Source organism: Protopterus annectens, chromosome 8.part0, assembly GCF_019279795.1.
Source record: "Protopterus annectens isolate FY-2018-M chromosome 8.part0, PAN1.0, whole genome shotgun sequence".
In the NCBI taxonomy this organism is placed as follows: domain Eukaryota; kingdom Metazoa; phylum Chordata; order Ceratodontiformes; family Protopteridae; genus Protopterus; species Protopterus annectens.
Window position 1 is genome coordinate 452,125,929 of NC_056741.1, and position 16,542 is coordinate 452,142,470.

The window sequence follows — 16,542 nt, forward strand, 5'->3', positions numbered from 1 at the left end:
CTTAGTGTATTTGCTTTGTTTAGTTCCCTGTATTGTCTATATTTCAGTTTCAAATTGTACCTTTGTAAATTAAGTAATATCATATATTATACAAAACTTTTTGAATATGTTTTGCAAAGATTTCTCTCTTTCCACATGAATGTCTTTACCATAGACATATTCATGGAATTTATCCCATCCATACACTATTGCTAGTAGTTCTTTTCTGTATGATCATATATATATTTATTTATTTATGTAGTTAGTTAGTTAGTTTACTGCGATAGTTCATTGATCAAAATAGACCATTTGCAGACACATCCCAGGTGAAGAAATTCACAAAAAATAAAACAGAACAAATTCACAAACATAATAATCTCAGTAGGTAGATAATCCCATAGACAGTTGATACAATATGTAAATATTACTAACAGAGTAGAAAAACAAACATGCATTAATTTTAGTAATGAATGTGAGAGGGAACCAGGAGGTGAGAACAGAGGGTCAAAGTAGGAGTTAATGTATGTGAGGAGGGAATTAGGGTATGTGTCCAGTGGAAAAGCACTTGCAGTCAGACTTTTGGTGGAAGTGTCTTTTGAGCTGAGCTCTGAATGTGGGAAAAGAGGTGAAGGCGGACAGACTGCTAGAGTTTAGGTACCAGAATGGAGAAGGAACGGACATTATAGTGCAGTTTGGTTTTGGGGCTATGGAGTGAGGCAGTTAACTGGGAGAGGTTATGGAGGTTGTAGAGGGTGGTTTTATTATGGAGTTTGGCTGCAAGAGATGAGAAGGTATCTGGCCGAAGTAGATTGAAAAGAAGACACCCTAGGAATAATTCAGTTCTGTAGGAGACTAGAAGCCATTGGGCTTTGGAGAGGGTGATTCAGTGGTGTTCCTGAGGGAAGAAATTAAAAATGAATCAGCAGATTGTGTTTTGGATGAAGTGTAGAGTAGATGAGTTTTTTAGAGGCTGTGGCTATGATGGGAGCCCATATTCAAGTTGAGCAAGGAGGACCTTTTTGCTTATAGCAGCTCTTGCTGGTCTGAGAGAAAGGCAGTAATCAGTGAGCTGTAGCATTCTGTAAAATCAGGGGCAGTTTTAAACTGTTACTTGTATTTGCTTGGTTAACAGAGCAACATATATGTCATCACTCATTAGAAGAAAGAACTCTAATGTCTGGTATTATTGACTGACTGAAGGATCTGTGATTTGTGAGGGCAGTGACAAAAAAATAGGATATATTAAGGATGTCTTGGCAAGTCAGGGATAGGTATGAGGTGTGAGCGTGAGTGTGTGTGTGTGTGATACATTAAGGAAGTTCTGTCAAGTAAGGGATAGATATGAGGTGTGTGTGTGTGTGTGTGTGTGTGTGTGTGTGTGTGTGTGTGTGTGTGTGTGTGTGTGTGTGTGTGTGTGTGTGTGTGTGTGTGTGTGTGTGTGTGTGTGTGTGTGTGTGTGTGTGTGTGTGTGTGTGTGCATGTGTGTACACATGTGCGTGTGTGTGTGTGTGTGTGTGTGTGTGTGTGTGTGTGTGTGTGTGTGTGCATGTGTGTGATACAGTAAGGAAGTTCTGTCATGTCAGGGGTAGGTATGAGGTGCATGTGTGTGTGTGTGTGTGTGTGTGTGTGTGTGTGTGTGTGTGTGTGTATGCGCAAGACTGAATGGATGCCTGTACAAAGAGGTGTATAGGCCACCAGAGGTGGCTAATACAGGAAAGTGCTTATTTGCATTTGTAACATTTATCGGCAAGTTAGAGACATGCAAATTACCCAGTAATGAGGTTGTGACAACCCTTCATTGGACCAGTAATCAAGGAGCCTCAATCCTCACCACTGGCAACAGTGGGCGGACATTCACTGAGAGGATGACAGGAACACACGCAGTATTTTCAGATGCAGCTCTCTGCATCAAGTGCAATTTCCTTAAGAGCACACAGAGACCACAGTCAGTCTGGGGCTGGTTTCTCCCTCTTTCTCCAGATCCCCAGTAAGACTCCCCACTGGCATAGCTATAGAGTTGAGATCTCAGCTGAGTGTCCAAGCCAAGGCCTCCAACTCCCTCTATGTCCAATCAGAGTTTCATGCCCCTGCCCAAGTAGCTGACACACACACTCTTTGAGGTTTGATTTACACACACACACACACACACACACACACACACACACACACACACACACACACACACACACACACACACACACACACACACTCACACCTGGGAAAGGCTGACACAGGTTTACTAGCTATGCCCCCTTCTCCCCAGAATATAAGGTAGTTAGAACTGCCATCAGACACTCCTGCCAGCTACCTTAAGGCTCTTCCAAGGGTACCCAATATACTGAGTGAAGCAAATTTTAATACAAACAGTAGTTTGACCAAGGGCAAGGCTATTAGCAGTGGCCCACACAGTGTCACCAAATAAATATGCAAGTGCTCTCAGAAATTAAATACCTCTACAAAGATGAGCCACAATGAAAGATTTAAATATATTTAATAATAAGGACATTAGCAACCTCCAAACACTTGATCCCATGCAGTTTTGTTTCGTCAAGGGGAGGTCATGCCTGTTAAACTTTGTTCAACTTCTTTGAGACAGTCACCAAAGCCATGGACAAGGGGAAGATGGTGCACACCACCTACCTTGACCTGGTTAAAGCCTTCAATACTATTCCCCATTGGGTATAATAGATAAACTCTCTCAACAAGGTATCAATCCATATGTTACCAGATGGGTAGCAAACTGGGTCACTGATAGAACCCACCTAGTCAAAATAGGGCAAGCCACCTCAAGCAGTCAACCAGTAATGAGTGGTGTTCCCCAGGGATCAGTGTTGAGGCCTTTGTTGTTTGAGATATACTTTACTGAGGTGCAGGCCAAAACCATTGGGCTATGGCTGACCATGTTTGCAGATGACTGCAAGCTAGGTGTTGTCATCAGTTCCCCTAATGGTGTGAACATCCTCCAAAGGGTCTCATCCAAACATATGAATGGTGCCAGAAACATGGCCTCAAACTGAATGCCAAAAAATGCATTATCATCCCCTTTGTGGGGAGTCACATCCCCACAAATTATCACATTAATAACAAGGTCCTAAGCATGTAATCAGTCATGAGGGACTTAGGTACCCAGGTTGATAGCAAACTTACTTTTGACCACCATATTGCTTCCACTGTATGGAAAGCTTTCTTACATGGCCCACCTCATTAGTAAGAGTATCTCATCCAGGTACAAGATGATCATAATGTCCCTGTATTCTTCCCTTATAAGACCCATTATTGACTACAATACCTCTTTCAGCATGTACATCACAAAGCACATGCAGCATCTGGAGAGACCACAGAGGTTCCTCACCAGAAAAATCCAGGGCCTCAAACATCTACCCTACACAGAGAGGATAAAGTCCCTGTCCCTCTACTCAGTCTCCTACAGACTCCTCGGAGGTGACCTCTGTCTAGCATACAAAGCAATCTCAGAACCTGTCTGGATGGGACTGCTGCATAGCTGCAAGTCAAGCTCCACTTGAGTAACCCGGATGTGCAAACTCAACTTGTTCTGTGACGTCAATAGGACTTGTTGGTGGGACAGATTTGTGTCCCAGAGACTCCCCCTTCTGTGGAATAAACTCCCACTCCACGTCAAGCAGTGTACCTCATTAACCCTTTTTAAGCGCAACCTGGATAACTGGATGGGGAACAGAATATACACCCCTGGGATTCCACCTGTGTCCCTGCTGGACAGAAGCATTGGCTGCTAACTTGTTAGAACAAGGGCTAAATTCTTGACTAGGCTTGTAAGGCCCTCAGGGGCCAATAGCCTAGTAACTTCCTATGATCCTAAAATAACAAGACAATACTAAATATCAATTCACAGTGACATCAGAGTTCAAAATCACAGGAAATATTTAAAACAATATTGAAGGACAAGCTCATAGAAATAAAGAAAAATCAATATCTAAACTAGGCTTCCCTGTATTCCTGACTGTATCTAAGAGAGTTACTATTCCCTAACAACTTATTTAATTAGAGCAAGGCAGATGATGTGGTGAATGGTTCTTCTTGCTGTTGTCAGGCCCAAGACTGAATACAGAATGCTCAGTCTCTCTCTAACAGACTTCTCTAAATAATATCTAAAATATTACTGCTGGGACAGCTTGCAGAATGACATCATCTCTGGTCATCTGACTTCTAGTTCTCATGCAAACCCCCATTGCTAGCAGCTGGCAGTATTTAGCACCTACCCATAAAAATACACACACAAAGGCTTTTCCTCAGATCTTTGACAGGTGCTGGAAGTCATAAAACAATTGCATACCTCATGCTTCCAGAGTGTAATTAGTTCACCCCAAAGACAATACAGAAAGCTTCATAGTACAGACTTTGTGTCTCTGGCTGCATTGAAATCTGGGAGATAGCTTCTTTATGGCCCCCTAGCCTATAAAATGACTTCATTTCAATAACCAAGTCCTTCAGGTGGTGTGTGCCTTAGCCACTTTTACTTGGTTATTGTTTTTAGCAGCTGTTCTTTCCTTTGTTTCTTTGAGTGATTTAATTTCAGTTATTTTTCTAAGTTTGCTGACTGAGGTTAACCCTACAGTTTCCTCTGTCAAAAACATATACAATTTAAATAGTTACAATAGTGCATGTACATTTCTGTTCTCTCCAGCAGGTAACACTGTTGATGCATTTCAAACACAAGCACTTTACAAAACACTTTTTCAACACACAAATCTGTATAAATCAGTTTGATATACACATGACATACAGTTCTAATACATCTGTAACGCAAGTATCTTATATAACTCATGTTGATATTCACAAATTACATAATTATTTACAAAATTCCAGCTAGCTGTGCTGGCAGTAAAATAAAATACATTAAGGAAGTTTTGTCAAGTCAGGGATAGGTATGAGGGGGTCTTTATTAAATATTCAAAGGTACAAAATCACAAGTACCTTTTAATCGATACCTAAGTGTTGAGTGTCCTTTTGAGCAAACGGCTACATCATCGATTTCTTTCCAAGGGAAAGAAACATAGATTTCTTTCCAAGGGAAAGAAATCAGTTGGCCGTTATTTTATATCTGCCCTTTTCCCCCACTGTAGTGTGATCTCGGAGTTAGTATATTTAGTTGGGGGTGGGGTGGGGGGGTGAAGCCCCCCCCCCATTTAATAGTGTTTGTTGTATTGTGTCATGGGTTGTTGGACTACAGATTTCTTTCCCTTGGAAAAAAATCAATGATGTGAATGTTCGGTGATGAGGACGTTCGACAATTATGTCTCGATGAATGGGTAGTCATGATTGTGTATCTTCGAGGTTATAATATAGACCCAGTATGAGGGGTGTGTGTATGTGTGTGTGTGTGTGTGTGTGTGTGTGTGTGTGTGTGTGTGCCTGTATACACACATGCAAGGGTGAATGAGAGTGCCTATGCAAAGAGGTGCATAGGCCACCAGAGGTGACTAATGCAGGAAAGTGCTTATTTGCTTATTTGATCGAAAGTTTGTTTGTTTGTTTGTTTAATTTAACTGTTGAGGCTGCCCACTAAAGTGTGCTAGCCTGTGTAACTGATTTATCACTGTTTCTGCATTTTCTGTGTGTTTCTATCAAAAACAAAAACAAAAAAATAATCCTTGTTTTCCCGCCTCTCCTCGACTAGTTTAGACCAGTTTACAGACATTGCTGTATTCTGGGCTGTGGTGTAGTTCCTGTGTTGTCCATTACCTTACTTGGATAGAAGGAAGTTTCTTTGCTCACCAGTGGGAGTGGGGAGCCTTGAGCAGCCTACCTGTCCCTGTAGGAAGTGACCTCAGCACAAGAAGCTGTAGTAATTGGTTGTTTTGGACCATTTCTAGCTCTTTTGTAGTTCACTGTTTAAAATTCGCATTTGCATGGCTTTGCGCAGTTGTGCGCATAGTGCAGCGCCGGTTAAACAAGGTTAAACTTCTTCTGGCTCTGCCAGGTCTGCTCTTCAAATTTTCCCTTAAGGAAGCTCTACTCTTAGTATAATCAGACTACTCACTATATTATAAGCCTAGCACTTGTTCTCAATACTTCTCTACTAAGTAAGCACTCTCGTACTAAGTAAAGCACTACATCTACTTACCACCCCTGTGAATATCCACTTCCCTTAAAGGTACAGCATTCCCTTATACTGTTCTAGCATGTCGAGTGGTAGATTACTGGCGTCCTCTCCAGTTCAGCTGGTCAATCTGGGTATCTTGAGACAATGCTACAATTGTCTCATGTACACAGACAACCCTCTCCTCCTCCCAACAAACACAAATACATGTGAGAGATGCAACTATATAGCCAAACTGGAGGCTGAACTCTCTCAACTCAGGACTGGCATGACCAGACAGGAGGACATGGTAACCACACACACAACAATCCCAGTCCCACATAGACCTACCACAACTGCAAACCAAACACATAAAAACACAAAGACATACTCGGAGGCACTAATAAAAAACTTACCAAAACAACAGAGGCTCCCAAAGCAGACATCCAAAAATCCACCACCTCAAAACAAAACACATGCAACACATACTTCAATAAATCAGTGTGTCAACCAATCACAGCCCTTAAGGCCAAACACCTTGCCTGATACACTAGTAATAGGTGACTCTATAGTCAGACACACTGATGTCCCACTGACCAGGCTGAACAAGGAGAGGGTGACTGTGAGCTGTCTATCGGGAGCTAGGATCCGCCACATAACACACGCACTCAAGTCACTCCAAAGCAAGTACAAATATGACTCTGTCATTGTCCATGTTGGTGTGAATGACCTGAGACGTACCTCCCTAGACTACATGAAAAGAGACATAGAGGAGCTCTCCGATTATGTAGCCTAGGCTGGCATGACCCTGACCCTGAGCAGCATCTTGCCCTCACCAAGAATGATACCACAATACAAAGACAAGATGATCAGCTTTAATAATTGACTCAAGTACTGGTGTCATTCTAAGGGGATCCAATGTCTGTCTGCCTGGGATTACATGTTGGACAATCCACGCTGCTTCACAAGGGATGGCTTACACCTGTCACCACTGGGCTTCCGGATATTGGCTAAGGCTCTTGCCACCCCCATAGTGCCTTTTTTAGGCAAGGCTCAAAAGACAAACCCACCTCCTTAGAAAACAAAATGGAAAAAACTAAGGGTAATGCTGCTCAACGCCAGAAGTCTAAATCTCAAGATGCAGGCACTTGATGCACTCCTCAGCATGGAGAACATCGACGTCTGTGCAGTAACTGAAACCTGGTTCAAGGCTCCTGAGAGCACCCCAGCACTACCAGGCTATACCTCGTATCATGCTTTTCGGCCCCAAAACCCGGGCCGAACCACAAAGGAAGGGGGAGTGTCCATATTCATCAAGGACACCCACACCTCCAGGTTAGTAGCAACACATGAAGCATCAGAGACCATACAGGTGCAACTAACCATAGGCAAAACTGCTATACAACTGGTAGCATGTTACAGACCACCCTCCCAATCTCAAGAACCCCACTCAGCCTTCCTGAAGACATTGGAGGATATGAATGTATCACAAAATACCATCATACTGGGAGACTTCAACTACCCAAACATAGATTGGGTACATTATTCTAGCCTAATACCCTAGCCCAAAGGTTCCTGGAATTCATAAATTCAAATGCACTGGAACAACTAGTCACCTCTCCCACTAGGGGAGATAATATACTAGACCTGATTATCACAAACATGGGAACAAAATGCTCCACACCGGAAGTATACCCCTCACTAGTGAGATCTGACCACAAACTAATCACCCTGGATATACATATCCCACCTCCACCCCCAGCACAAAAGACCACAGTGAAAAACTTCTCAAAAGCAGACTTCACTCTTCTTAAGACTGAGATGGTATCCTTTAAGCCCACTGTGCCAGTGGATACCACATCCCACAATGCCAAATCCTTCACAAATGCTTTCTATGGACATCTCCAAGAATGCATGGATCATGCAATCCCAAATAAATCCAAGTCCCTCTCCACTAAAAGTAAGCGTCCTGTCTGGTGGACCTCAGCCATAAACAAATTGTATAACAAAAGAAGGAAGCTACTGCACGTCAGAGCAAAATCCCATGAAGGGAAGACATCTCTGATCAACATTAGCAGAAAACTACGTTCTCTCATAAAAACATCCAAGGCCAACTTTGAGAGAAAAATCGCTAAGGACACTAAAGATAACCACAAAGCCTTCTTCAGCTATGTTAGAAACCTGGGCGGAAACCCTCAGATATGCCTCAGAGTTGGTTCACAACAACAAAAAATACACTGAACCCACAGATATTGCCAACATTCTGGCTGACAGGTTCAGTGCAAATTTCTCCCCTCCCTCACCCCAAAAGAAGAAATACTTATCCCAGCTGAATGTAATCTCTCTGTCACCTCAGATGTCCAAGTGAGAACCGCCCTAAACAAAGCAAAAAACACAGCATCAATGGGACCTGACGGTATCCCGGGTTGCGTGTTACGTGAACTCCAAGAGGAGCTAAACCCACACATAAAAATGCTATTTAACCTTAGCCTTACTTCGGGATATGTACCTGAACACTGGTGTACAGCAACAGTGGTCCCACTCCACAAGGGGGGTGCCTCTACAGACCCTGGAAACTACCGCCCCATAAGCTTAACCAGCCTGGTCTGCAAAGCTATGGAAAGAATCATTATGGAACTCATAAACAGAGACATAGGGGACCTACATACACCTGACCCCACCCAGTTCGGCTTTGTAAAGGGCAGATCCTGCCTTTTAAACCTGGTTGACTTTTTTGAAACAGTCACTAGAGCCATTGATGAGGGCAAAGCAGTCCATACAGCATACCTGGACTTGGCTAAGGCCTTCGACACAATACCCCACTCAGGCATCATAGATAAGCTCAACAGCTTTAAAGTAAACCCTTATGTCACTAGATGGGTTGCAAACTGGCTAAAGGACAGAACCCATAAAGTTAAAATCGCTGGAGCAATGTCAGACTCAAAGCCAGTCACAAGTGGTGTCCCACAGGGATCTGTCCTGGGTCCCCTCTTGTTCGGCATTTATTTCTCAGATGTTAAAGCAAACATGGGAGGGCTGTGGCTGACAAAGTTTGCAGATGACTGCAAACTAGGCGCCATAGTCGATACATCAGCAGACACATACATCCTACAAAAAGGCCTCACAGAAACGGACAACTGGTGCCGGAGTCACGGCCTTAAACTAAATGCCAAAAAATGTATAGTCATCCCCTTTGGGAAAAACGAAGTACCCACAAATTATCACATAGACAGCAACCCACTGAGTATGGAAAAAGTAATCAGAGACCTAGGGACCCAAGTCGACAGCGACCTCTCATTTGACACCCACGTTGCCAAAGTGGTTAGAAAAACATTCTACCTTGCACACCTCATCATGAAGGGATTCACATCCAGATCCAAGGATGTCATTGTACCCCTATATTCCTCCCTCATCAGACCCATGATTGAGTACAATGCCCCATTTGGTATGTACCTCACCCGGCATTTGCAACAGCTGGAGAGACCACAAAAGTACCTCACCAAGAGGATCAAGGGTCTCCAACATATGTCTTATTCTGCCAGACTAAAGAAACTTCAGCTCTATTCAGTAGCATACCACCTGCTCAGAGGTGATCTCTGCCTGACGTACAAGGCCATGTCCAATCAGGATCTGATGGACATGCTCCACCTCAAAAAATCCAAATCCATCAGGACCACGAGAGCTAAAGACTTAAACCTCGGCACAAGTATGAATAGGACATGCTGGAGGGATAGATTCATAACCTAGAGGCTTCCCATGCTTTGGAACAAGATCCCAGTTCATATTAGGCAGAGCCCCTCACTGACTCTTCAAGAGAAATCTTGATGAGTGAATGGGAGATCGTAAGTTTACCCCAGGGGTCACATCTGTGTCACTGCTAGACAGGGGCACAGTAAACTAATTCTATTATATAAGGGGACCTTCATTGTGTCACTACTAGACAGAGGCACAGTATTCTAAATTTATTCTGTACATTTTTTGTACCATTTCATGGGGTGGCAAAAGCCACATCACTATGGCTAGGCTTACAAATGCCCCAGGGCAGATAGCCTAGTACTATACTATGAAACTATGAAACTATGCACTGGCATCAATTGTGGGCAAGTTAGAGACATGGAAATTACCCACTAATGAGGCCTTTTCTTTTCGCAGCTAGCATGTGTCTACATTGCATTTTCTGAGATGACTGTAAGTCATTTTTGACCACAGCTGTTACCACCGGTGTTGTGTTTCATTCTGAATCCCCAAGAGGGTAATTATATCATCCTTCACTGAGGGGAAGGTTGCTAGCAGATGGATGAAGGTATGCATGTTTTAAATGAAGGAAGGTTGCAGCAGAGGAGTGTGTGAATTCAAAATACAGATTTTTATCTGCATCCCTCATACTACAGCATACTTGGTTTCTGGTTTCATATATTTGCCCATTGAATGTACTTTATTAATCTAATAGTTGTGTGTGAAAAACTGGATCACTGGTAAAAAAAAATTCTTGCCTCAGATGATCTTAGTCTACCTGACCAGACAACAAAACAAATCAGAAAAGTCAGTATTAAGAGTATAGCATGTAAAAGATAGGTAGAGCATCACGCAGTCAAGTCAGAAGATTTTTTTTGTGTGTATGCGCATGAATGTGTGTGTGTGTGTGTGTGTGTGTGTGTGTGTGTGTGTGTGTGTGTGTGTGTGTGTGTGTGTGTGTGTGTGTGTGTGTGTGTGTGAGCGTGCACAAGACCTAGTCTCTAGATCATTACAATACCTTAAAGAATAAAGTCATTTCAATAAATTTATTTTGTAAAAATGTAAATAGGGATACGCAGATTGCTTTGCTTTAAAGCATGAGATGCCTTAAAAAACAAATGAAATAAAAAAATAAAATGAGTGCAGATGATCTGTAAAAATAATAATGGCATGGCATGTCTTATTTCATTTAATAAGAATTTGGTTGCTTTCCTGCTGATGCTCGCTGAAAGCTAGTGTGCCTTTTGATGTTTTTTTTTATTTACTTAGATACTCTTTCACAAAACACCACATTTACTGAGAGTGTAGTGACATGCAAGTTGCGAAAATAGCACAGTGCCATGGCAACTGTAATACTGAGTTAAAAGTGGAATAATGAGGGAAGAAATGGTATGGATTAGTAGTGCAATGTGAAGGGGTGAAAACTTAATTGCTTCGCTGAAATTTAAGTCATACTTGAGTGATACACTAAAATCGTGTAAGAATACCAAGTATTGTGTAACTGAAACAAGTATCATGGACCAAAAATAAACCAAACCCTGATTTTAAGCAACATTTCATGGAAATATAAAAGAAAGAAGATACTATAAGACAAGAAAAGTACAAATGAAATGCACAGTAACAGTTCTAAACCAGAAGTCTGGAAGCTTATTGTATAAAATCATGGCTGTCTACAAACTGTGAAATATTTTCAACAATAAAGTGCTTCATTAAAATTTCACTATAATTTCTGTAAATAAGTTTTGTACGTAAGGTTTGTTTTAATATTTTTTATTAATATTGCTATTATTTAAATATTTTTTGCTTGTGTATGCAGGGTATGGTTTTCTTGCAAAACAGTGTCATTGGTTCCCATGGAAACCTCAAATCTTCAAATTGTGTCGTGGACAACAGATTCGTCCTAAAAATCACAGATTATGGGCTCGCAAGCTTCAGATGTTCGACCGATCAGGAGGATTCATATGCTTTCTATGCAAGTAGGTTTTTTAATGATCTGTATTCAAACATATGGATTTTATGTGATGTGTATGTTTGCCACGGTCACCTAAAGTTGCTGGATGCATTTTTTTCTGCCTGTAATCTGGTCAGCTTATTTTGACCTTTTAGCCTGTTTATCGATTCTCGGCTGGAGCGCCTTCTGTGTGGAGTCTGCATGTCCTCCCCGCGGTCGAGTGGCATTTGAAAGACATGCGTGAAAGGGTGTGCCTTCGTTGAAGGTTGGGCATCGGGCTGGCACCTCGGCACCGTAAAAATCGACTGCCAATCATTACTGGACTAGAGTTCCGGTGTGGCGACCCCTAACTGGAAAAAGCCAAAAGAAAAACAACAACATCTAGGAACAACTCCATCCATTGTAATAGGGAAACAAATTGTCATAATTCCTTTAACCCAAACAGATTTAATATTCCCCTGTTATAGGCCTCTGATATTTTTGTTCTAGTTTATGTGCAATCTAGTTTCTTATGAACTGCAATTTGTTTACTGGTTTTCTGCACAAAATGTTGCCTGTGCACCAAATACAAATATTTTGTTTTCTGATGACATAAATACTAGTTCTTCACTGTCGAATTTCCTGGAGGTTAACGAAAATGGCATCCATACCATTGCTTTTCTTGCTAGTCCAGAGAGCAAATCATATGAGCTTTTCTGTATTCACTTGATAGCTGAAAAGGTGTGCCTCTGATGTATGTTTTTCCAGAAGGGAGACTCTATTCCAGCCTGTCTAGGTGAATGTGAGTGTATAAAGTAACATGTGGGAGTCTTGTACCTGATGCCTAACTCTCTCAGATATAAGGCATAATTGGCAGGATGGTCCTTTGTAAGGCACTTTACTGATATAGAACATGGCCACAACAAATGCCAAGTATGGTTAACCAGTGTTCTAATAGTAAGTATTTGGAAAAACAGGTCTCTTGTTTAAAGAGATCACCCAACAGTAAGTCGATCATTTGTAGTCTGGCCACTGCAAGTTCCACTACATGCTATCCCTTTCCATGAGGGTTTGTGGGAAAAATACCCATCCATCCATCCATCCATCCATCCATCCATCCATCCATCCATCCAGGTTTTATTTGAAATTGGTTAGGGAGCTACTTTTTTTATTATGAAGGGAGATGTATGTTCTAAAAAAAGAGAAATTCTTTGGGAAAGGTATATCTCCTGCCAACAATTTTGCTCTACTTGTGATGGTCTTGCACTGATGTTCATGGCAGTGCAAAAGTTTTTGCAAAAATGTAGAACATTGTTCGGGGCAGGGATGTTAGAGGCCTTGTAAGTAGTCACTCTGTAGGAATCTGTACAAGAGGCATTCTGCATAGGTACTGAATATAAGGCTGTTGATTTTCTTAGTTGGGAAATGCTGGGGTCTTTCAAATTATATCATGTGTCTTGAGAAATATATGCAAAAAGGAGCATTATAGCCTATTATGGCCCTAATAAGGGACGGGGTAGAGATGCATGATAAGGTCATTGAACATAGAAGACATACCTTTGATAATCTGCTGGGCTAGGGAGAGGTATGTTTTGAGGACAATGGGTACATTGTGGGTGAAGGAAGGTTTGTAGACTATCAGTGTGCCCATGACCATTTTTAAATGTATCAGTTTTAAGGGAATGCTATTTATATGAGAGGAGCATGGATGCTGCTGTTTTCCAAGAGAAATACTGTCACCTGAAATGTTATTCTTTAAAAACAACATGACAAGCAATATACCATGAAATCCATACTGAAGCCTCACAGACCCTATTGGTGCGATCATGTATATCCTTATACTGAAATGGTTATGTTTATAGGAGGGTTTGTTATCATCAAAAGTGCCCAGGTCCTTAGTAACTGTAACTATTTTAAGGGGGGTACCATTTATATGATAGGGGCATGGATGCTGCTGTTTTCCAAAGGAAACATTGTCACCAGAAATTCTGTTCTGAGAAAAAGACATGACAAGCAATATACCATGAGAAGGCATCCTGAAGCTACACAGACCAGTCTGATGGGTTGTAAAAAGGATCAGAAGCATGTTTGGTAAACACATTAAACTATGACAAGCACAAAAAGAGAGTGCTGGGATTAATGCTAGTGTTCACATCAGTAGAAACTCTTCTGACATATGCATCTTTCTAAACATGCAGACACAAGAGAGTAAATTAAAATATTGTTGCTGTCGGTACCGGCTGCACAACTTACTGGGAGTGAGACTGGAAGGACTCCTTATCAGTGGAATGGAATGATAACAATATATGGTATAAACCATCAAACTTTTGGAAATATATATATAAGGGATGAATGGCGGCTTCATTCTGGAACTAGAATGGCTGAGGACGATGCAGCAAGCCATGAAATGTGCAAAAGTGTTCCCTGTGGGTCAGTCAAACACATTTTTCAAGAAAAAGACAGTTCACAGAAAATGTTTCACCAAGGTGTTCAGACACAGAAAATAATAATAAGTAATACTCCCTGAAACCCAATGTGTGCAGGGACACTCCTCAATCCCCCAACAAAATAGAAGGTCTGAAATCATAGTAATTAGGAGTAGGTTCCGTTTTCCTTTGTGATTCTGTATCAGAATTTTAACAGTTTGGAAAGCCTTTTTTTAATAAATTGTGGTTTTGCCATACTGCAACTCCAGGCATTATTTATTTAGTTAGTTATATTTATTTATTGACATTTGCTAACCGGGTTAGTCCAGCTGAGCCAGGGGCCTATTTTCAGTGGAGACCAGAAGACTAAAGCTCCAGAAATAATACAAGTAATTATGATATTTACAAAATATTAAAGTAGTGTCACAGAAATATAGTACAAGTCAAAAATTTGTGCACAGCAATACAATGCATAGGTAAAATAACAGTTAACAAGTACAATTTCTAAAATGTGAGAACAGTATATGCATAGGCCAAATAATTATAAGGTTTAGAGTATAACACAAAATTACACTAAGGAGTACAGTATGAGTACAGTTTGCTAGGAGTACAGTATGAACACAGTTTAACAATTAAAAGATTTAGAGAATATTACACTAAGGAGTACAGTATGAATACAGTTTGCTAGGAGTACAGTATGAATACAGTTTGCTAGGAGTACAGTATGAATACAGTTTAACAATTAAAAGGTTTAGAGAATATTACACTGAGTACAGTGTGAATACAGTTTAACAATTAAAAGGTTTAGAGAATATTACACTAAGGAGTACAGTGTGAATACAGTTTAACAATTAAAAGGTTTAGAGAATATTACACTAAGGAGTACAGTATGAATACAGTTTGCTAGGAGTACAGTATGAATACAGTTTGCTAGGAGTACAGTATGAATACAATTTAACAATTAAAAGGTTTAGAGAATATTACACTAAGGAGTACAGTGTGAATACAGTTTAACAATTAATAGGTTTAGAGAATATTACACTGAGTACAGTGTGAATACAGTTTAACAATTAAAAGGTTTAGAGAATATTACACTAAGGAGTACAGTGTGAATACAGTTTAACAATTAAAAGGTTTAGAGAATATTACACTAAGGAGTACAGTATGAGTACAGTTTGCTAGGAGTACAGTATGAACACAGTTTAACAATTAAAAGATTTAGAGAATATTACACTAAGGAGTACAGTATGAATACAGTTTGCTAGGAGTACAGTATGAATACAGTTTGCTAGGAGTACAGTATGAATACAGTTTAACAATTAAAAGGTTTAGAGAATATTACACTGAGTACAGTGTGAATACAGTTTAACAATTAAAAGGTTTAGAGAATATTACACTAAGGAGTACCGTGTGAATACAGTTTAACAATTAAAAGGTTTAGAGAATATTACACTAAGGAGTACAGTATGAATACAGTTTGCTGGGAGTACAGTATGAATACAGTTTGCTAGGAGTACAGTATGAATACAGTTTGCTAGAACAAGTACAAGGAGGAAAAAGAGTCGATACGGAAAAGCAGATACGATGAGACGAGAGGAGACGAGTTCAAGTGGGGGGTTGACAAGGGCATGACCAAGTCTTTAGGAGAAAAGGTTTAAGTTCTTTCTTAAACAGGTATTTATGCTGAGTGCTTCTTATGTTGAGAGGGAGTGAGTTCCAAACATGGGCTACAGAGTATTTGTAAAGGGTCTTACCAATGTTTTTGTTGGGTTTGTATAACTGAAGGAGGTGTTTACTGGCAGTATGGAGATGATGGGGGGGGGGGGTTATAGAAGGAGACTAAATTGGAGATGGAGGGACAGGATGAGGGTTCATACAGGATAGAGTGTGCAGTATGTAGCTCGGGTATAAGTAGCTGGAGAATTCAGGCCATTGGAGTGACTTAAGGGCAAGACAGTGGTGAGATCTGTAAGGAAGGCTGGTGGAAAATGTGGCAATTTTGTTATAAGTTTGCTCAAGTTTAGTGCTAATAGATGTTTGAACATGAGTAAGGACAGGGGCAGCATAAAGAAGGCAGGGTAGGAGTAGGGCCTGAGCGAGGGAGGGTTTGGAGGAGGGTGACAGAAATTTTTGATTACAAAAGAAAAGTCCAAGTTTCTGGTGGGTCTTTTTTATACTTTGTTGAATATGAATTTCAAATTTTAATTCATCCTCAATGATAACTCCAAGTAGTTTGGTATGGGCTTCAGGTTTAATAATGGTGTTGCTCAGAGAGGATTTAGAGAAAGAGACTTTGTGCTGAGCAAGTGTTTTAGGGAGTAAAAGGAGGAGTTTTTTTTTTTGGATTTAATATGAGTTGGTTATCAGAGAGTCAGGTTTCGACAGAGGAAAAGGTTTGTTGAATGAGAGGGTGG

The 16,542-nt window shown here is 40.8% G+C and overlaps 1 protein-coding gene across 1 annotated transcript in view; it reads left to right on the top strand.

Moving 5' to 3' along the window:
- Positions 1-16,542, top strand: part of NPR1 (natriuretic peptide receptor 1) — a 3,300,976-nt gene that overhangs the window by 2,493,703 nt on the left and 790,731 nt on the right. The window contains exon 13 of the mRNA XM_044079969.1: positions 11,589-11,748. Coding sequence (XP_043935904.1) covers positions 11,589-11,748 — 160 coding nt within the window. The remainder of the gene's footprint in view (positions 1-11,588; positions 11,749-16,542) is intronic.